Source organism: Panthera onca, chromosome A3 (assembly GCF_046562875.1).
Source record: "Panthera onca isolate mPanOnc1 chromosome A3, mPanOnc1 haplotype 2, whole genome shotgun sequence".
Classification (NCBI taxonomy): domain Eukaryota; kingdom Metazoa; phylum Chordata; class Mammalia; order Carnivora; family Felidae; genus Panthera; species Panthera onca.
Genome location: NC_138341.1, coordinates 56,384,192 through 56,405,969, shown reverse-complemented (window position 1 = coordinate 56,405,969; position 21,778 = coordinate 56,384,192). Strand labels below are relative to the sequence as shown.

Genomic DNA, 21,778 nt, shown 5'->3' with positions numbered 1-21,778 from the left:
AGTCCACCCTAAGCCATGCCTGTGACATCTACCCTAGGGTTTTCTTCCTATATGAGTGTCTGCGGACGACTCAAAATCACCCATAGGCTTTCCAACTCACGCTCCAAAACCTAACGCAGAAAGCCCACTCTATAAAATAAAATCACAAACCCTACACGCTGTAGCCGCCTTGGTCTTGGCGAGCAGGGCAGCGTCCTCTAGAAGCGTACTTTTGCTGGTGGAAGAAACCCTGAGCCCTGGGCTTGTTGTTGGCTTATTTGATTCACATTGAAGTGTTTCTGCGAGGGATGCACTCGGTGTCACCGAGTCCTTCCCGGAGGTTACATCTTGCCCCCGACAGTGTAATGAGGCAAGAAACCAGGAAAGCGACCAGATTTCAAATGTTCTTTCTCCCCCCCCCCCCTTCTCACTTGTATTTAGATTCGCGCAGAAAAACCTCTATTTTCTTCTAATCCAGAACTGGATAACTTGGTAAGAGCGGACCCCTACCTCCCCACCCCCATCTCCCCTCCCCCCAAGCCACCAGCTTTGCTTTAAAGAGCCCCAAGGTTTCTAGACGGGTCTTCCCGTAGCTGCAAGGCGGCTGCAAACGTTTCTGTCCACGGACAAGTGGTCCCAGGCAAGATCCCGGGGAAATAAATTCATCTCGAGAGGGGCCGGGCAAGCCCGCGCGGGGAAACGCGAGCTTTTGTTTTTTATGACAGCCGGGCAGCACAGCTCTAATCAGCGCGGGGATTTATCTCCGGGCTTGTCAGCGTATGTGCTTAAACTTTGCGGACTTCCCAGCCCTCAAAGTCGCGTCACGAGGGCAGCAACTGGGCAAGAGCCCCCAAACCACCAGTATGCCTGAAAGGTGTGAGGAAAGCAGCAGAAAGTTTGCAGTGTGAAAAGCCACAACTGGGGGACTGTTTGGAATATTTTCCGTGCACTCCTTACTTGGAAACATCTAGTCCAGGGATGTGGCCCTTTCGGTGGGGTGGGGCCAGTGGGGCTGAGAAAGGGAAGAGCCATGGGGGAGGAGAGTGTTTATGATCCCTACTTAGATGCTTTGTTGTTGTTTTAGCTATTTTTTTTCTCCTTAAGAAATATAAACCTCTAGATGGTACCCAGTCACTGCTATTAACTTTTAGTGTTATTGCCATAAATCAAAATAACTCTATTTACTGGGGGGGGGGGGGTAGGCTGGAGATGCTAGAGCTGTGACAGCCAATTTTCTGCAAACTAGGAATAGGGTGCTCATTCTTTTTGTATCTTTGCAGATGATTCAAGCCATACAAGTATTAAGGTTTCATCTGTTGGAATTAGAGAAGGTAATTTCTCTAGCCTCTTTTCCTTTTGCTTTCCCCTCACCCCCAAACTCAAGGGGGTGGGGTGGGGTGGGGTGGGGGGGAGGTTCTGAATGGCTGAAGTTCAGGCTTCTGAGACATTTGCATAAATGTCTTTCTTTCTGGTAATTAGTGTCAAGGCCAATCTTAGCGTCCATTTCTCTTTGCGGTTTAATTACAATTTCAGCCACTAAAACCGGCATCTCAAATGCCCTAGCCTTGTATTCATTCTTAATACTTTGCTAGCTTTGTATAAATAGTTGCAATTCTATGCATCTCCCTTGATGTTTAGAATGCTGCTGTGAGTTTGGTTCACAGGTTATACCTTTGTGATCTCTTCTCTTCCTCTTCCCCCTCTTCTTTGCTACCTCTGGGTGGGTGGGAGGGGGGTTTTGCTTAGTTTTAGTGAGTTTCTGGAAGACAGTCTGAGAGCAGCGGCAGGTCAGACACAGAGGAGAGGTGGAGGGGGAGGAGGAGGAGTGGGCAGGGAGTCTGGAGGAGGTGGTGGGGGAGGCACATTAAACCTTTTGCAGAGACAAAGCAGAGTTGATAGTTGTGTCAATTTCTTGAATCTGTGAATCCTGCACATACCCCACCTTCACACTCAAGAAAGGGTGTGGGATAACATGAGTTTGCTAGCTGTTCTATAAATCTCAGCAATAAAAACTTAATGCATTGTAATTCAAACTAACATTAAATTGCAAGCACACTGGGGTTTCTTGTGAGTTTTTGCATGTCAGTGATGCCTGGGGCCTGTAAGACTGCTCCACTTATACCTAAATATTTCGAAGCATTCTTTTTCCTTTTTCCTTTTTTTTTTTTTTTTTTGATCAGTTTGATACCTTTTCGTGGCTGTAGGGTTTTTTTTTTTTTTTCATATCATGAGTACTGGCAATTTGATTTTCTTCTATTTTTTTAAAGTGTCCTAAAATATGCTTTTTTCAGGTAGAATCCCTAATTACAAATGTTATCAGGACTTGGGCTATCAAACATATACCCTATACCACCACAGTACTGGTCTTTGGAGATATATAGATATATATAGGGAGAAAGATTTATAGATATAGATATTGATATGTATATACACCCACATATATAGTAATATATGTCTTCATATATTACATATATATATATATATATATATATATATATATATATATCTTCACATTTTTCTCTTAGACACACTGGAAAAGGACTTATGATAAAGTAAGTGGATGAAATTAAATAGTTTACCTTAAATGTCACCCACGCAGGTCACCTCTCTAATGGCCACAGCCCTGGGAGCAGATGAATTTAACACGGGTGTTGAATATGTTGTAGCCTGTGAATCATCTTGTCACTGTCAATTTTCTGGGATATCTCTATTTTGCAAGAAAAGAAAGTTATTCCTAATTCTGGATGCGTCTGGGGGTCTCTGGAGGACAATTGCTCTGTGTTTCCCTATTTGGAAGTTTGGATCTCACAAGGGGGGTGGATTGCACTTGTCAATGTCATTTATGCACTCCTGATTATATTTCCATTTTTTTTATTTCTGTCATAATGTAGGTACACGAATTATGTGACAATTTCTGCCACCGGTATATTAGCTGTTTGAAAGGGAAAATGCCTATCGATTTGGTGATAGACGATAGAGAAGGAGGATCAAAATCAGACAGTGAAGATATAACAAGATCAGCAAATCTAACCGACCAGGTATGCGTTTTTCAATTTCAACATCCCTGGGAAAAAAAAATCTGTATGCATATTGCTTGCTGGGTCACTACCACCTCCTTTTATTATTTGCATATGATTAAGTCCCTTTTAGATACATTTCCATCGAAATGAAAATTTTTGAATAATGTGGCTATTATTGCTTCATTAAGGCTGGCTCTGGGATTCGACCTGGAGAGATGAGCTTGTAAAAGCTTTGCCTGCAAACTTGACCTGTTTCTTGTCGCTTTTAATTTTTGTCTTTATTTTATTTACCCTGTATAATAATGGGAGTGTTAACTGCCAGTGACCGCCTGATTGCAGGGCTGTGTTCTGGAGCGTTTTTTCCCCCTTCTATTTCGAAGAAAAGGAAAGGGTAGGGTCTGCTTATTTCTTATTTTATTAGGAATAAACCCAAGATAGGTGGTCTAAGAGAGACAGCGAGGGTTTGAAATCTAGCAAATGCTGGCTATTTTCTCCCTGTCTGTACGGTTCATTAGCCTGTCTTGTCAGTTTTCCTCGGCCGAACGCTTCTAGACCTCACTGAACATTGCTTTGTGCGGTGCTCGCTGCAAGCTCGCCCATTTTATTGTACTTAGTAGAAAAAATAAGACCAGGCCGAGGTTATAAAAACAGATAAATATGGACGTTTCTCTTCCTCCTTTCCACTCATCCTCCAGCTGGTAGTGCACTGGGCCCTGTGGGTTGGCAGCTTTTGGAAGCGTCAAGGGCACCCCGGGAAACTCCCTCGGTGTGGCCGTGGGGGACCTCGCGCCGCCTTCGCTCTCCACTGCCAGCCTTTGCTTGCTTCGCCCCCTCCTCTCTGGTCCTCCCTGCAGGCCCTTCTTCCGCTGCGTTGCTAAGTGGGGACGACTTTTATTTGGAATTGCTGGGGGGGGGGGGGGTTCTCTCCCTCTCTCAACCCAGCACCACTGTTTGCTCCCAGTCTCTCCCTCTCCTGTCGCTGCGTCTCTGGATTGGCCCAAAGAAGTTGCAAAAATGCAATGAAAGTGAAAACCTGAGGAGCGGGTGAGATGAAACGGGCTCAGAACAGCTCTCCGTTGCGAATTGCTGCAACGCGAATAGAGATTTGGGTTGCGGGTCTCCTCTGGCCTCTCCATAAATGAGTGAAGGCCCAGAGTCGTTTCTCTTTCTGACTTGGCACGTGAGTTCCGTCTTGTGGGGGGAGAGATCAGCCTGCCTTTGTTAAGCCAAAAGACGGGCGGGCATGTAGAGTTTTCCTTTGCAAGCTCTGCCACGGTCACTGTTGGCTAGCGGCTATCTTGCAAAGTCCTTGCAGGAGTGTCCGACTCCTGGGTCTTGGTGTCCTCTTGAAGTTTTCTTCTCTCAACATCACCCTCTTAAAATACATTCCCAGCTTGGATTTCTTTCGGTAATCCCACGACAGGGCTGAATTCCTCCTTTCCCCATGAGCAGTGGAGGGCAGGCAGAGCTGAGCTTTAAAAGCGCCAGAGCGCCAGGTCTTTACTATTATTTGGCAAGTTGCAAACTTTCGGCAGTGTAGACGAGTGCACAGTACAGACGGTCTGCTCAATCCCTGCGTGGCCCCGCCGAGGTGGGAACACTGCAGGCAGCTCCCCGCCCGGCCCCGGGCCCTGCGGGCTGCCGGGCCTCCTGCCTGGTTCAGCCCGCCAGCCCTCACCCCGGAGCTGTTAAATGCAGATTCCGCTGAGGAACCCTCGGGTAGCTGCTGTTGAATAAAAATTGTAATCCAACAAGCCTAACTAGAAAATGGGATTCTAAGAGCTCCGGAGTGCTGGGTACATAAAGCTATTTGAGCAAATTACAAGAATCGCTTAGGGGCATGAATGAAATCAACACTTTAATTGCCTCCAAAATGAAGATTTATACCCCATTTTCTCAACGAATCATTATTTTATTAAAGTCAAAGATAAAGGACCAAAGCTATGGGATTTTTTTTTGAGGGGGGCACAAAATTGGTATAACATCATTGCGTTTCCCCCCTACTCCTTCGGTAAACTTTTGTTACACAATTACCTTAATTTGAGATATGCAGACTGGCAGGCGATTGTAGTGGATAAAAATTGACATTTTAGTCTCTTCCCTCACCTAAAAAATGAGAAGCGTGCATCCCACCCCCCACCGCTTACTGGTGGGCTTCGCAGCTTTGGCTGGGCTCGTGGCGCTGTTGGCCTATGCGCGCGGGCGAGCTCGCGTGACCCCTCCAGCTCATCTAGGTCTTGGTCCGTGGGCAGCAAACCCAAGTTTGTTCTTCCTAATTGTCCCCTTCCCGGGAGCCAGGAGCGAGTGTGCCTGGGCTCTGTTTGGAGCTGGGAGCGCAGAGCTCGGGGAGCACGGGGGACCTTGCCTCCGACCTGGACTCTGAATGGAGTCCCCTGTTCTGGGAGGTGGGGAGTCAGAGACCAGGAACTAAGGCCCCCCTGTGGGCGCCAGTTCTCGGGACTGGAGCCTACTTGACGGTCCCTGGGGGCGCTAGACCCCTAGTGCGATGTCCTGGGGGCCGGGCCCAGAAAGGCCGACCTCTGCCACCTGTCTGCGAATGCGGCCCAGCCAGTTTGAGCCCCCGCAGAGGGTGCGCCCCGGGACGGGATGCTTCAGGTGTAGTGTGAGCGCTGGTCCTCGTTAGCTCATTAACCCCTCTGTCTCTAGGGTCTGCTGGCGGCACGGTTTATTTTATTTTACTTTTATCCTCGGAGGGCGCGGAGGCTGCCACCCGCGCAGGGACCTGGAATCGACGACTTTGATACCAGCCGGTTTCCCGGAGGGCTAAGTCGGCAAATACCCACTTGGCCTTGTAGTGATGCTTTTTTCTAAATATAAAAATATATACCAGATTAAGACGCCGGTAGAAGCCATAATCTCGTTGTCCCCCCACCTCTCTTACCCGCCCCCTTCCCCCTCCCAGACCCCGAGGAGCGAGGCTCGAGAGTCACCTCCTGTGGGCGCAGGCCTCCCGGGCGCCCTCTCCCGACGGTCTCGTTCCCCGCTCCGCACGGAAGCTCCCGACGCCCTGAGACTGGGGGCAGCAAGGGGCACCGGGGGCTTCCGGGGCGAGGGCAGGGCTGCGCCCCCGGGAACCAGAGCAGAGAGGAAGAACCGTGCGAGGCGTCGAGGCGAGGGTTGAGCCTGGTCGTCAGTGGAGAAGGATGCGGGCCCTTCGGGAGGCGCGACGCCTGTTTGAGGGATTCAGGGTGGAACTGGGGGCGTCCAGAGGAGTTAGGCGGGAAAGAGCCTGGCCGCCCAGACGCTAGATTTTAGTCTGCGCTCCCAGAAGGAGCCGTCGAATGAAGTCTTCCTTCCCAGGGCTGTCTGTGGCTCGCCACTCCTTGAATCTAAGCATTTCCCCACTCCAAGAACCCGAACGGAGAGTGGAGAGAGAGGAGTGAGGAGTCTCCGGGCCCCTAAGGCCGCCTCCCGAAGTTGCCACGCCCGCTTGCAGCGAGAGCGGACTAGCTGGGCCTGTGCTCGGGCGCCAGCCCTGGTTTCCCACAGGCAGCGGGAGGCAAAGAAATGGTCCCTTTGGATTACAATTTTTATTCAACAGCAGCTCTCCGGGGGGTCCTCGGCTGAATCTGCATTTAACAGCTCTTGGGCGAGGGCTGGCAGCCTGCACAGGGCGCCCTGTTGCATGTTAATCCAGATTTGTGCCTGACATCTGGGGAGAAGTAATGTGGCTCAAGGAGATGGAACCAGAAAGCCACGCACGCCAGGCAGGTTAAATGCCAAGTGCTGCTAAACTCCCAGGGGAGGAGGATCGGCCTCCGGGGCTGTGCGGTCCAGGTTGGAGAGCACCAGGCCTCTGGGCCTCCGGGCCTCGGGGACACGGGGCAGCCTTGGGCCAGTGAGCTTTGGTTCCCAAGTGGGCTAGGAAAACGCTGATGGCGGTTGTTTTATTTTAAAAGTCTGGGATGTTGTTTCTAAAGCATCGTTTGAGTTAAAAAAAAAAAATCTTAAAACTGAACTTGGACTTGACTGAAAACGCCCCCTCCCTGCAAAGCGAGGTAGGGATGCAAGGGAGATTTAAGCTTTCTCTTTTTTTTTGTGGGGCGGGGGGGGGGGGGGGGTGGGGGTTATGGTAAGGAATGGGGATGAGAGGGCAAGGGATAGCCTGATGTCTTTGATGAATTGGATCTGCTGCTTTAGAAACAAATAGATGAAGCCATTGGTTATTTACTAATACTAGAAATGTAGGCAATTTGTTTTCATCCAATAAGAAAACTGGCCACAAGCGCAAGAGACAGGAAAATGCTTCCTTTGTCAGGTAGTTTGTTTCTAAATGCTTACACATAGACACATCTTATTTAAAATGTAAATACTTCACAGGGTCACAATTAATGCTTTTGTCTTGGAAACTCTCAGTCCACAGGCCTTGGCATCCATGGGGGTCTTACATTCCTCTAACTTTACTTTTTTATTGTTGTTGTGGGTCATGTGTTGTACTCCTAATTCCTTTTTTTTTTTTTTTTTTGAAATATGTCAAAGGGAAATTATGGCAAGATTCTCTTTAATGATTAAATAATAAGGTGTTGAGTGCTTGTCACTCCATTGGCTAATTGGAATGTTCATTCTAGGCCCTTTATGGCTTAGTATCCTTTGAATTAAAACTTAGTTGTTTACCAGGTGTGTTTTTATTGTTGCTTTCTGATTGGCTTTTAGAAATTTTAATTCCAGTGTACTTAACATACAGTGTTATATTAGTTTCAGGTGTACAATATAGTGATTCAACAATTTCATACGTTACTCAGTGCTCATCAAGATAAGTGTACTCTTAATCTGATTGGCTTTTAGTGTGTATCTATGTGTGAATTTCAGAGTAGGGATGTATTGACTCCTAATAGGGGCCCTTAAAAAAACATTTCATGAAAAACAGGTGAAGAGTGTATGCAAATGGGCTGAGATCAATTACATTGTTAACTGTCTGTAAGTGTAAACGATACTACGAAAGTTATTCCCTGTTCATAGCGCATCTCTCTCTGTCTCTGTCTCTTGTCTCTCTGTCTCTCTCTTTCTGTGTCTCTCTCTCAAGTGGAAGTCCCCAGTGCAAGTTCCATGGCTTATGGAAAGCAATGATACTAATGCTACTTTGTACCAAGTAAAGCCATAACAGTAACTAGCCTTCAGTGATTTAACTAGCGCTGCAGCAATGGTCACTCAAAGAGCAATACCTCTTCCACCAGAATGACTCCATTGCTCATGATTTGGAAACATATAGAGAGGTTGTGTGTATTATTGCTGTCGGTCCTACCTTAGAGACTCTTACTAGAAACCATGGAGAAGCTCACACAGTAGAGGAAGGAAAAAAAAGGATTAACATACGGGCACTGTTCTAAAAAAATGTAACAGATATCATGTTATAATTGCCCGACTTTGAAAATAAACAAATTTTAAATCATGTTTTCAAATCCTTGTATGTTTAAATGTTAAAATGTTTGTCAGAGTCCGAAAGATTTAAAACACAGCTGTTACTGGGTGAAGGAAGGAAAATTATGCAGTAAAACTCCATGCTCTTAAAAACAAAGACTATTTGTGGCCCTACAGTGGAAACAGGTTTATTGTCAACCAGATAGGCTTAAGTATTGCCACGAGGCCTACTGTAGTAAAACTAGCATGCCTTCCCTCGCAGGTAGACTGGGAGGAACTCAGAAGAATGCCTAACGAGTTATATTAAGACACTTGTCAGAAATGAAAATATTGTCAACATGAATTCAAATGAAGTATTTTGGTATCCGTGATGTTATGCTTTCCATTGCAATAACAATATTTTCTTATGAAATATAAATATGTCAAACAAATGTGAAATGCTTAAGTTTTAATAAATGATCATTTAATCATCAGACACAACCCAAGTATGTATACAGAAACTTTTAAAGGACCGTCGGCATACAGCCAAATTCCTATAGAGACTAGCAGGGAAAAGATAAAAAAATGAACACAAAATAAGACTCTGTAAGGAGGGTCTATAATTCAACATTATTTGACTCCACTTTCAGGGAAATAGTTGAATGATAGGAAACTGATACCATTCTCATTCATTTTTGTTACATAGTCTTATGTGTTTGCATTTGTAACATTTTACATGGCCTTTTTTGGATTATGAGATCTGTGATACTTGTATCAAAGTATTACTCGAATTTATGTTATAACTGAAACAAAATCTTTTGTCATTGCTCCTAAGTGCAAAAGATTAACTTAATATTTAAAAGCTACATCAAAACTCTGGGAAAGTATTCTTTTACAGATAAAAGAATAAAAGTAGAATACATGTGATGCTGTATCTGATAGTTGTGTAGATGTCAGACTTAAAGGTGTTCAAAATCCAAGGTAAAACAACACTGCTGTAAGTCATGTGGGGATTGGTGTTCTTACTCAGCAGGAACCATCAGCATATAATATCTATTTTAAAAGTTAGAATCTAAAACATAAAATACAATCTTCCAATTTGAATTTTAATAATAATTCCCAAATTATTTGACTTTGGGATCCAGTAAATTTTGGCTATTTTGTTATCTTTAATATTTGTGAATAAACCTTGCATGTATAAAATCAGTTTTGAAAAATTCAAGCAGGTGAATGTGTGTATGTAGCGCAAAAATAAAAGACATTCTTACCATATTATTAATTAAAAGTGCCATGATTTCAAGGGTATAGGAATTTAGGAGAGCTTTTTGGAGTCTTAAACGGCCTCTCTAGGAAGTATACCTATCTTGGGCAAATTGCTGGATTTCCCACACTTGCAAATTTGACATTTTAATAAATGGTATAAAGGCTACCATGTGAAATAAGCAAGAATATAGTCATTTAAAAATTTGTCACTAGAATCCAATTTCAATCAATTTGATGCATTCATGTGTGCAGAATTAAAGCAATTGGCAACACTTTACTAGATTCTCTCTGAACACTTTTTTTTTTTTCCAAATAGCATTTCTTAATCTAGGAAATATGTTCTTGTTAAAACAAAATACAAGACTGCAAATCTTTTGAAATTATTTTATATTTCTGGACTCTTCATTAAGAATTCCTAAAATTGACTAAAACATACCATTAAAAGTTTATTCTCTGATGGAAAAAAGCTTTTCTCTACATTAATTGAATTATACACCTGTCATTTATTGGTATCATGAGTATATACAGTTAAATACAAATTATAGCCTGAACTAAGTCATTAACTGTCTTCAAGATATGCAATAATCATGCTATGACTTTTCCATGACAGATGCCCCACTGTATATGCCCTAAACTAATGGAGGATAAATAAATTGTGAAAATAAATTCTATATTATCTATAATCCTCAAAAGTACATTCCTACAATTGATTCTTCCCTTGGTACTTTTTATGAGTCTGTTTACAATTAATAGGATTTATAATCATGAAGTAAAGAAACTTGAATGTAAAATGTTATGGTTCCTTAAAAAACTTAAATGAAATCATATTTTTCCTCAGAAGGGAAATGCTGTTACTATTAATAAGTTTACTAAGTAATACTCTTAAAATTGCCATAACTTTTTATGAGTTTAACAAGTTAAAGCAACACTTTTGGTCTCGCTACTTTTTTTTCATTTTGACGCAATACAAAGTCTTAAATTTTACAATGGATTTAAACATACATTACTTTGACTCACATAGAAGATAGTAGTAAGTAGATAACTAACATTTTGAGTCATATTAGAATTATTCCCGGACAACACATAACTTAGAATTGATTGTTGTTGCTGATGAATTCCCATTTCTCTAGACTTTTCCCTCAGACTCTACGACACAACATGGTAGCATGTTTGTTATTAGTTGTAAATATCTGGGTTGGTGGTTATTATCTAGCAAAGCAGAGTTGTAGTTCTTTCTTTCTAATCACTTCTTTTTCACTGTTTGGTGAACATCCTAGGCTTTAGATGTGAACCTACTAGGCTTGAATGAGTTTGCTAGGTCTCATTTCCCTATTACCTACACGTGGGTTTATTTTCCTGTGAAGATGAAAAACATTACTCACTTTGGGACAGGCATGAGTCGAGACCAAAGTCATCAAATATTCCCAACCTGTGCTTTACAATTAGGTGAACAACTGAAAACTGTTATTTTTGTTTGCCTTCCCTAGGGCTCTGAATCCTTGATATAAAGATTCATATCAGCCCCTTTGCATTCTTCCTCTTAAGGCCTAAATGTTTATTTTCAGTGACTGTATTTGTAACGGATAGTCCATATTTGTTCCCAGGCCTCCAGGATTTGCATTTTATTCTGCATTTGCATTCACATTAGGTCCCACAGAAACTCTTTAAAGTGAAGTGTGTTTATGGCTATTATGAAACTCGACAAAATGAAGTTTGTAATGAAATCGACACAGTCATCAAAAGGACGATGAAGGGAGCAATTTGATGTAAACCCAGAGTTTTCTTATGCCATCCCAACTTGTAAAAGGCTTATCTCTCTTAAAAAAAAAAAAATATTAGAAGCTGAATGAATAAGAATTTCTTTGACAATAAAATACCTCCTAATGTCTCCATAACTATTTGGATGTGTTCTCGAACATTAACTTAATTTGATAGGCAAGGTATAATTAACTGTGACCTATAGTGTTTTCTGTTATTCAGGGACTATTCCTTAGCAATTTGAAAACTTAATTTCTAACTAAATGGTATACAGTGTCTGACGTTCTAAAGGCCTACTTACATTATTTACAAGGAGTAGACATAGTTTGTATAGCTCTAGGGTTTCAAAGGAAGATTTTTTGAGGGTGGGGACTAAGAATTTTTACAATGTAAAATCCTAGCAAATGAATTAGTGCAGGTGGGATTTTTGGGGATTTTTTTAAGTGTACCCCTCTTTTCTATTCACTGTAATGCTAAAACTTATTCACATGGAAGAAAAAATAAAACCACTGTGTGTCTCATGAGACAAAAACATACACATGACATTTTTTTATTTTTTATTTTTTTAAGTTTATTTAGTTTTGAGAGAGAGAGAGAGAGAGAGAGAGAGAGAGAATGAGCTGGGGAGGGGCAGAGAGAGAGGGCAACACAGAATCCAAAGTAGGTTCCAGGCTCTGAGCTGTCAGCACAGAACCCCATGTGGGGTTGAACTCAGGAACTGAGACCATGACCTGAGCCAAAGTCAGAAGCTCAACCAACTGAGCCACCCAGGCACCCATTACACATGGCATTTGTCTTTTATTATTTTTAATGTTTATTTATTTTTGAGCAAGAGACAGAGTGAGAGCAGGGGAGATTCAGAGAGAGAGGGAGACACAGAATCCGAAGCAGACTCCAGGCTCTGAGCTGTCAACACAGAGCCCAACACGGGGCTTAAACTCGTGAACTTCGAGATCATGACCTGAGCCGAAGTTGGACGCTTAACTGACTGAACCACCCAGGCACCCCCATACATGCCATTTTAAATCTAGTTATTTTACTGATCATAAAAATCAGTAGTGTAGAAAGAGAATTAAAAGTTGCAGCAAATAGGTAGCTATTAGCTATGATGCTACAATGCTACAATCAGAATAGGAACTTATGTGGTAAAATTAAATGGGGTATTTTGGGTTTAGTTGGAACATTGATTTGAATGGGGTATTTTGGGTCTAGCTGGAACATTGACTTGTGCTTCAGAATATTTTAGTGTAAGAACTTTGTGATAAGTGCCCATTGGACATGACTTTTATTTGAAATTGTTCATAAGAAACCCAGTCTCATGAGTAGCCACCCTGCCTTTCACTCTTGAACAGTTCAGATAAATGTATTATTTATTTATAGTCTATTGTATATATTATTTATGGGAAATATGCTATAACTGCACAGAGCATATGGAATTTGTCTTTCAGAGATAGAGGTGGTATCTCTGCCCAAAGTGGCCTAACCCTAAGTAGATAATCAGGTTACCCCCCAGTGTACAGATAACTGTCATCTCTTAGAGAGTCATTACGTGTTTTTGTGTCATAATTCCAGATGCAAATGCATTTTCCCATTTTCATTTTGTCATAGTTTTCTTGGTGCTAGCTTCTGCCAAAGAGAATCAGGAATTCTACGTTTTGAGTTGGTCTTGGTGATAAATTGAGGCCAGAAAAGATACTGAGTAACAGAACATTAACCCCTTCATTTCTTTCCATGCACTTCTTTGTCCCTTGATGTGTTTATATAACTTTCTGAAGAATATTGCCCATGAAATTTTCACACTAGTTGTGTATTTTGTGGCTTGGCCTATTGCTTCACTGCATTTTGGGATTTTATATGCTGTGTTCAATAACAAAACCACCAGGAGAAATATCAGACTCATTGCGTCCCACACTTTCTTGTGCAAAATAATAGAGACATCTAGACTGTGCTTTTTCTCTGCATATCAAGTGTATTGTTGGTGTTCAAGTATTTTTTATTCTAATAATTATTCAAAGCCAGTAACAATCTGCATTTGAGTGAGTATAAACATTTTTATTCCGGAATTTGGAATTTGCAGCAACTCAATTTTATTTTCCAAATTACCCTGCCATTTCAATTAGGTACATTGTTCTTCACTCCTCTGTTTCGACATTCTAAAGGTTGGCTTGCCACCCTAATAGTGAGTTGTTTGAGTGTTTAATATTTATCGAGGGCATGTAAAGAACATGCCAATAGAAGAAGAGGAGAATAAAACATTAACAAATCAATTATGGGGCTTTTCTTCACTTGTAGTATACTTCTAATACTCCACATACTCTGTAACTGCTAAAATAGTATGTATGAATAGTCTCCAAGAACAATAGCTTTGCATATGGCTGAAGAATGGCATTCTGATGAACTGGAATCTTAAAAAGTGCACCAGCGATAAAATTCGGACTCCTGCTTCTTGCATTCACAGCTGCCTTGGTTGATATCTCTGTTAAGTGCCTGAAATATAGAGAAGTTGGCCATTCTGAAAATCAGAAATGTAAATTAAATCTCAAAATGCCTTGATAAAGGCCTTTCTCATGATTTTACCAAAGATAAATAATGAAGGAAGGGGAGAGAGAGAGCGTAAGGATTCAAAAATCCTTGAAGAATGACTTTGAAAATACAGTTTGGTTGAGAATATCAAAAGCTGGAAGTGCGTCTAAAAAAACCACAGAGAAGTTAGTGAACAGCTAATTGTTAGTGGAAATCAGTGGTAAATGTAATTTTCCATGATTCTCTTGTTCAAAGTGTAATGCTATAAGGTAGTAGGAAAAAAACAAGAGTACATCTTGGCTGACTTTTTTTTTTTTTCTTCTAGCATCAAAATTGTGGATTTTCTGATTTGAGAGTTTAGGAGTAGAAAAGAAGAGATTTCAGAAACACTTGAGAAAGAACAATTAAGTGTGCTGATTGTAACTTAGTTACACAACCTTTCAGGCTGGGAATGTTTCAATAAAATAGACATAATTTAGAGTTGGAGCACTGGCATTTGACTCTAGGCTCTGCTGTGAGAGGATAAGGCACTGCTCTCCCATGAGCCTCAGTTTCATTATCTGTAACATGGGGACATAGAACCCACCCTATTGAGTTACCGTGAAAACTGAATAGTGGAGAGCGTTTAAAATAGCAAAACGTAAATAAACAGACTATTAAATAATGTTTATCCCCTTGTATTCTGCCCAACCTCCAACAGCTTCAGCTTGATTTGGGGAGGGAAGATAGTGGTTGTTAATGAGGTGTTATTTTATAGACCATTTTATAATCATAGGGTTTAAGAAAAATGTCTTTTTAATTCTTGTTAGAAGGGGACACTCTTATTCTGATTTCATCATTGTGTAAAAAGAGCCTGGGCACTCAGATGTGATGCTGAGATAGTGCGGTGAATCACTGCAGATTCGCTTTCACGTTCAACTTCAAGTAACAGTCACATGCAGATCTGGTGCTAAGTACTTTTCTCCACATTTCTGAGTGCAAATGCTTCATGGCTAGGGGCCAGTTGCTTACTAGGTCTTATTACCTACTTGTGCTAAGGATACAATGTTTTCTGCATTATCGGGATGTTCTTTTTGCTAGGATGGTTGCCTAGAAAATTTTTGGTTTGAAGTTGTTTTATATAAGATGCTTGCATTTATTTTATCTTAATTTGTTTGCAGAACAAGGAGCATTGAATAACTGAGTTACAAATGTAAAATAAAACATTGGGAGGCAAGCAATCTTATAAAAGGGATTTTATAACATCAGGTATACTGGCATAAAATTTATAGTTTTTTCTGTCACTCCTAGATAGAGATGATAGAAAATAATCTAAATTTCATCTGAAAGCTTTCAGAAGATAAATAGGGAGTATAGTTTGTAATATTTACATACAAATATTTGGAGATACAGTGGTGCCAGTTGGGTTACAGTGTTTGTTTGTTTGTTTGTTTAGGTATTTTAATTCTAAATTACAGTTTACAGGTATGATTTCAGGAGAAGTATACAGAATAATTAAAATCATTTAATATAAGGGCTTACTTTTATTAATTGCATGCCAGCCAAAATACAATGGCACAGGAAAAGGAAAGATTATTGAAATATTAATATTAATAAGTATTTTTACTAAGATTTCTAGTGTAATAAGGCTTTATTGTCTCTCCCGTTCATGACATTTTTCTCTGCAACAAACTGCTTAGTAGAATTTGAACGTTCAGTGCACCCAAATAATTTCTAAATTACTCATCTGCTTTCCAGTTTTGAGATTTTGGTAAAACTTCTCGTGATCCCTTGTTGGCAGTTTCCCTTTGGTTGTAATTATTCTTTTCCCATGTAGTTTTTAAAAAAGGTTTATTTATTTTTTTGAGAGAGAGAGCTCGAGAGCAAGCCAGGGAGGGGCAGAGAGAGTGAGGGAGACAGCGTCCCAAGCAGGCTCTGCACTGTCAGCACAGAGCCCGATGTGGGGCTCGAACTCACAAACTGTGAGATCACGACCTGAGCTGAAACCAAGAGTCAGACGCTTAACCGACTGAGCCACCCAGGCGCCCCTTCCCATGTAATTTTACCTGCCCCATGTAAGAATCTATATTGTCTTCCGAGCCCACAGTGGGGTCACTGTGAAATGGTGCTAGCCTTGGTCCTCAATGTAGAAAAATTGGGCAAAAGGTATCAGCACTGTGTGTGGATTTCTTGAGGAAAGTTTTTGGAATATTTTGCGTGGTGTTTTACATCTGCAGACTTTTTCCTCAGCCTTGTCGATTCATTTTTAATGTCGTGGATGAATTAATTCAACTCTGCAGATTAGTAACGACCTGAGAGTGTCAGAGTTGAGTCCTAAAAGCTTTCAGGCTTCTTAAGTAAAATCTTAAGGAGTACCAGGAAAGTGACCCATCGTGCTGGGCCTGGCCTCCTAAGACCACTGCTGTGACACCTGCCATAGCAGCCTACCCTAGAGCCTGGGGAGGAGAGTGAGGCACGGACATTGGCAGGAGAGCAGGCAAAATATTTAAGGGCTCGTAGATTCTAAGGATGCATCTGGCTGCCAAACTGCTTTCAATTTCATTACAACATGATTAAAAACATTACAGTTAGTTTATTTCCACATCCTTTTGCCTTCTTCCTCATGCACACGGTGCGTGTATGTTGCTGTGTGTCCGTGAGTGTGCACTTGTGCGTCTTCCCATGTCTGAACCTGAGGCTTTGGGGATTCCTGGAGCTCATACAGCCGCCTGATACAAAACTTTTCATTTAAAGATGAAATTACTCCTTGGAGAATTTTCACCAAAGGCAAAAAAGCACAAAAATTCTTCTCCTCCTCTCTACATGCCTCATTACACAGAGATAGAGGATTCAATGTTTGAAAAATTATCATTTTTGTAGGTTTTATTTGTGGTACGTGAGAACTGGGAAATCTGGAACTCAATTTAACAGACGCTGTCTCTGCTTCCACAAACTACCCACGACTACTATTGTACAATCATATATATATATATATACGTATATATATATATATACGTATACGTATACGTATATGTGTATATATATATATATATATACGTATACGTATATACGTATATATATAAAGCAATACATCAGAATTGCCAAGTTTTAAGGTTTTAGAAATTTACCTTATTTGATGCTGAAGTAGACACCCTTATGCCATGTGTACTGGCTGGCTCCAACATGGTGAGCACCATAACCAAGGGAAAATTGGAGGATCATCGAGATGTGTTCCTAGATGAAAGTTCACAATGGCAACTATGGTGGGGCTGGAAGAGGAAGGGTAGCATCTTGGGGGTGAGCTGCAGATTCTGAGTGGGGATGCTGGATTTCCATCGTCTCACCCCTAATTTACCATCTGCCCTGAGTCACCAAAATTACCTGCCGAGCGTCTGTTAGGTGAGGTAACAAGCACATTTTATCGAGGCATTAAAAAGGGGCTCCACAGGAACCCTGGCAGGCCTACAGACTTGGCAGAGGAGAAGGAGTGGGGGCGGGGACAGGGAAGGAAATGAGAAAAAGGAGGGCTGCCGAAGGAAGAAGTGTGTCAGGAAGATAACTTTGTGGGGAATGGGCCTCCCCGCAGACGGTGTGGGCCACCCTGAGGGACACCTCAGGCCACCACCAGTCTTCACCCAGAACAATACTTGCCTCCCCGACTTTATCATCGTTCAGCAGGATGGAATGTGGACTTAGAGAAGATTCCACTTTCAGGCGATTCTCCGGCACAGTTTAACGTGGTCCCTGAATCCGCAGCCTGTGGGCACACTCGGCTATTAATCTGTGAGCTTCTGATATTTAAAAATATCTAAAAGCTTAAAGGGTAAGAGGACAGTTTCACTGTGTTAAAAACAAAACATACTGCCCAGACTTGTCACGGTTAAATGAATTTGCTTAATGATTTCCAGGGATTTTTTGGAAATCTGTGTAAAGGATTTTATACTTTTTTTCCGAATGACCTGAATTTGAAGTTGGATAGACATACCCTCAAGGGAGTATCCTTTGAGAAGAACTGGGTTTATCTAGGGCTCTAGCAAAGTGTAGGTGCCATTTGGTGGTTGAATGAGTTGAAGTTCATACTGTATGTTTGGGTTATCAAGCAGATGCAAATGGGACCCACCAAGATTTTTAAATAAGGGCTTTAGCCTATCAGATTTTAAATAACTCAAAAATAAAGAAATCTCAGGATCTCCGAGTTCTCAACTTCAAGTACACATTGGTAAACATTTATCCCTTTTTATTTTTTTTTTCATGTTTATTGTTTTGGTTTTTTTGAAGGGGGAGGGGCGGAGAAAGAGGGAGAGAGGGAATCCAGCACTGTCAGCACAGAGCCTGACATGGGGCTCGATCTCAGGGACCATGAGAAAGCTGAGCCAAAATCAAGAGTCAGACGCTTAACCAACTGAGCCACCCAGGCACCTTTTACAGCAGTACCTGGACCCCTTCTCTCCCCATCTCTCTGTGTATGGATGTCTCTGGTCTCCTCCTCTGTCTCTGGTTCCTCCAATGGCATCATTGATTGGGAGATGTATAAGGCATCATATCTGCTGAAGTTCTCTGCCTTGAAGCTTCCTGAGAGACACTGTTTAGACAGAAGTGAAAAGTCTAGGGGAGGGGACTAATTAGATGTGACCCCCCAGGCAATGTGTGATGGTGGTGGTCAGTGACCCCTCCTGCCATGGCTCAAGGACAAGTGTAGATCTTTGAGTGTGAATGTCGGTATGGACCATGAAGGTGTGGGAACGTGAGCACGCATACACAGGAGCATCATGCACACTGGTGCCTTCCCCACTTGGACTGGTGACTCCCCTGGTCTGGAGGGACTGAATTGCTCACTTTTGGAGATGAGCCAGCTCTTTCAGGCCACTAGAGATCATTTGCTAAAGAGACCCTGGTGGTTTGAAAAAGTAAATGTACTTCCCAAAGAGAAAGCCGCCCGTGGATTGGTGCAGACCAACTTCACATTTTGAATCCTGTGATTATTTCTTCAATTTCTACATAGCTGCTAGCTGACCTCTTCAGGGTCAAGATCACTAGACTTTCATTTATCTACCTTTTTTGAATGGCACTGGTAAGGTAGAAATTTTGAAAACCAAAACCCCACTGTTTTGTTTTTTGTTTTTGTGGTTTTTTTTGGTCTGATAAAGAAATGATTCTGACATCATACTGATGTGATAAACGACCAAGTGGGAAGATATGTCAAAGTGCTTTGTATACTGTAAAGTGATTTATAAATATTAGGCATCAAATTAAACTTGATAGGGTGGGGAAGAGCAACCCACCTGTAAAATCATGTTATTTGGAGGTGAAAATAAGATCAGTGTGCATTCCCGGAGCACACACCAGCTGGGAGATAGCCCAAGGCATATCAAACTATACACTAAGTCAGCTCAGGTTAACTATTCTCTCCAGAAGGTCTATAAACTGAATACACCTGTATGTAGATATTTCAGGTTTAACTAGGTCAATCTATGTTGTTACATTAAAATTTTTAGTAGCTATCATTTATTGAGTGCTTGCTGCATGCCTGGAAATATACATATGTTATGCTTATAGATGATTATTCTTTAATTGAAGTGGATTGACAATGGAGTATTTTTCCAATGTATGGATTAAGATATTAAGAGTTAGGGAGGTCGTGATTTGTCTAAGACCATGTAATTGGTGCAGCCAGATTTCAAACTGGGATACGGCTACCTTCAAATTTCCTTTATTTTGACTATGTTCTACTGTCACTGAGTATTAACATATTTTTTTTTATGGTGGTGTGTGTTTGTGTGAATGCAAGTGTGTGAGATGTTTATAAATTGCACAAATATTTTTCAGATATTTTATGATCTTTCAGTTAGGAGATCACAGTATCAGATGACAATTTAACACAGGGATCCTCTCTATATATAATCACTTAAGCTATTCATTTGTTCATATAGGAACATATTTGTGTTTAATGTGTTACACTTTCCTGGGATGGAAGGTATAAGGATGAATAAGCTATAGAGTAGGATTTCAAAACACTCATAGTATAGAATTCTACAGGTCATCACAAAATAGTACAAGGTTTGACATGACAGAGGTGTGTATGAGGTGCTCTACATGCTCAGGGGAGAGCAGCCTCACTCATCCTGGGGGAAGTTTGTGTGTGTGGTGTGTGTGTGTGTGTGTGTGTGTGTGTGTGTGTGTGTGTGTGTATCAGGGAAGGCTTTCTGGGGGAGGTAGTATCTGATCTGTAACTTAATTAGCAAGTAGGAGGTAATTAGGGGCTGGAGCCAGGCAGGAAGGAAGGATGAGGATTGGCCTAGAGGGACAAACAGAACATATCTGCCAGAAATCACATGCTTGAGCACAAGGAATAGGTTGAGGAATGGTCCTCAGTGGGTGGACTATGAGGGCTTACTATATGAGGCTAAGGATCCGAGACTGTGGTGTTCTGTAGGCAGTAGGGGGCCGTTCATTCATTCAACAAACATGTCCCCAAGTGTTGTGCACTGAGCTTGATAGACAGGATGCAATGGCGAGCAAAACTGACCAGTTCCTATCCTTATGGAGTTTATATTCTAGTGGAATCAAACTCTTAAATCTGGGAAGTGATTTGACTGAACTCTTTGAAGCTGGGAGGGCCTTAACAAGACCAGCAATCACTAAGGTGAAAAATGAGAGATTTATTTGTGAACTATTTAGGGGTAAAAGTGAACAAGATATGAGGACTGATTGTACGGGAGGTAGAGAGGGGGGAGCGGAGGAGAGAGGTGTCATGGATGGTTCTCAGGTTTATACCATGGATGCATGGGGTTATACCTACTAGGATCAATAAAAGGAGAATATGTAGGGTGTTGATGGGGAGATGAAGAGTTTAGCACTGGACTTGTTGAGTGAGGTAAACATCCTTTCATGGAGATGGTTTAGCAGGTAGTTGGGCATACAAGTCTAAAGACCAAAGAAGAGATCCAGAGACACAAATCTCATGGCATATGGGTGATGACTCAGATCACAGTAGTGAAAGGAACTGTTTAAGGAAAACATGGAAAGTGATGTGAGGAATGGAAGTATGTCCAAAATTAAGGCATAGATGGAAAAGATGGAGAGAGGAAAAATTATCCCTGGATGGCTTTACTCAGGAGGAAGGATCGTTTGGGAAGTTGCAGCTCATCTGTTAGGATATTGGTAGAACAGTAAATAATGAATGATTCAGTTTAGTTCCCTAAGCCTTGACCAAGTGCTGAGCACACACCATACATTATGCTGAGCTGAGAAAGAACAAGGTAGGGAAGATCCAGATATTATCTGTGCCCTAGAGGAGCGTGTGGTCAAGGAGGTCATTACCTCTGTTTGACTACAAAACACCTGTATAATTACCTCATTAATTAAAAAATGGCACTTGATGAACCTTCCTTATTATCGTTTAAAAACCCCTTATTTTCAAGCATTCTTGAGAAATGATAGAAGGCATGCGAGTGTTCAAACTGTTGCAGAGAGAAAACATCTCTGGGGAGAATCAAAGTGACTGCCCAGTGACTGCCTCCATTTATGACAAAAGAAATAATGTCTGAAGGACCATTGGCTCTCAATGTTGGGTTAAAGTGTTGACTCCATGATCTTGAAGGTCTTTCCAGCCCTGACTTTTCCATCTGGCCCTGTGAATGTCTCCTAGAGCACTGGTTCTCAGACTTTGAAAGAATCACATACCCCTTTGACAATCTGACGAAAAGTTATGGACACTCTCCCCAGGGGTAAAAATCCAAGTATGTCCATAAACAAAATTATTGTTAAAACAAAACACCCCCGACCCCCGAAGTCTTTAGGAGGTCTCTGGACTTCGAGTTAGGACCTCTCGTCTTAATGGATTTCCAATAGGAGAGAACATATGCGTTGCTTGCTCTGAAATTATATACATTGAAGAA

The 21,778-nt window shown here is 41.7% G+C and overlaps 1 protein-coding gene across 2 annotated transcripts in view; it reads left to right on the top strand.

Moving 5' to 3' along the window:
• MEIS1 (Meis homeobox 1) overlaps nt 1-21,778 on the top strand; it is a 137,315-nt gene that overhangs the window by 4,410 nt on the left and 111,127 nt on the right. For both annotated transcript variants that reach the window (XM_081795271.1, XM_081795272.1), the window contains exons 4-6: nt 421-471; nt 1,260-1,310; nt 2,871-3,017. In XM_081795271.1, coding sequence (XP_081651397.1) covers nt 421-471; nt 1,260-1,310; nt 2,871-3,017 — 249 coding nt within the window. The remainder of the gene's footprint in view (nt 1-420; nt 472-1,259; nt 1,311-2,870; nt 3,018-21,778) is intronic.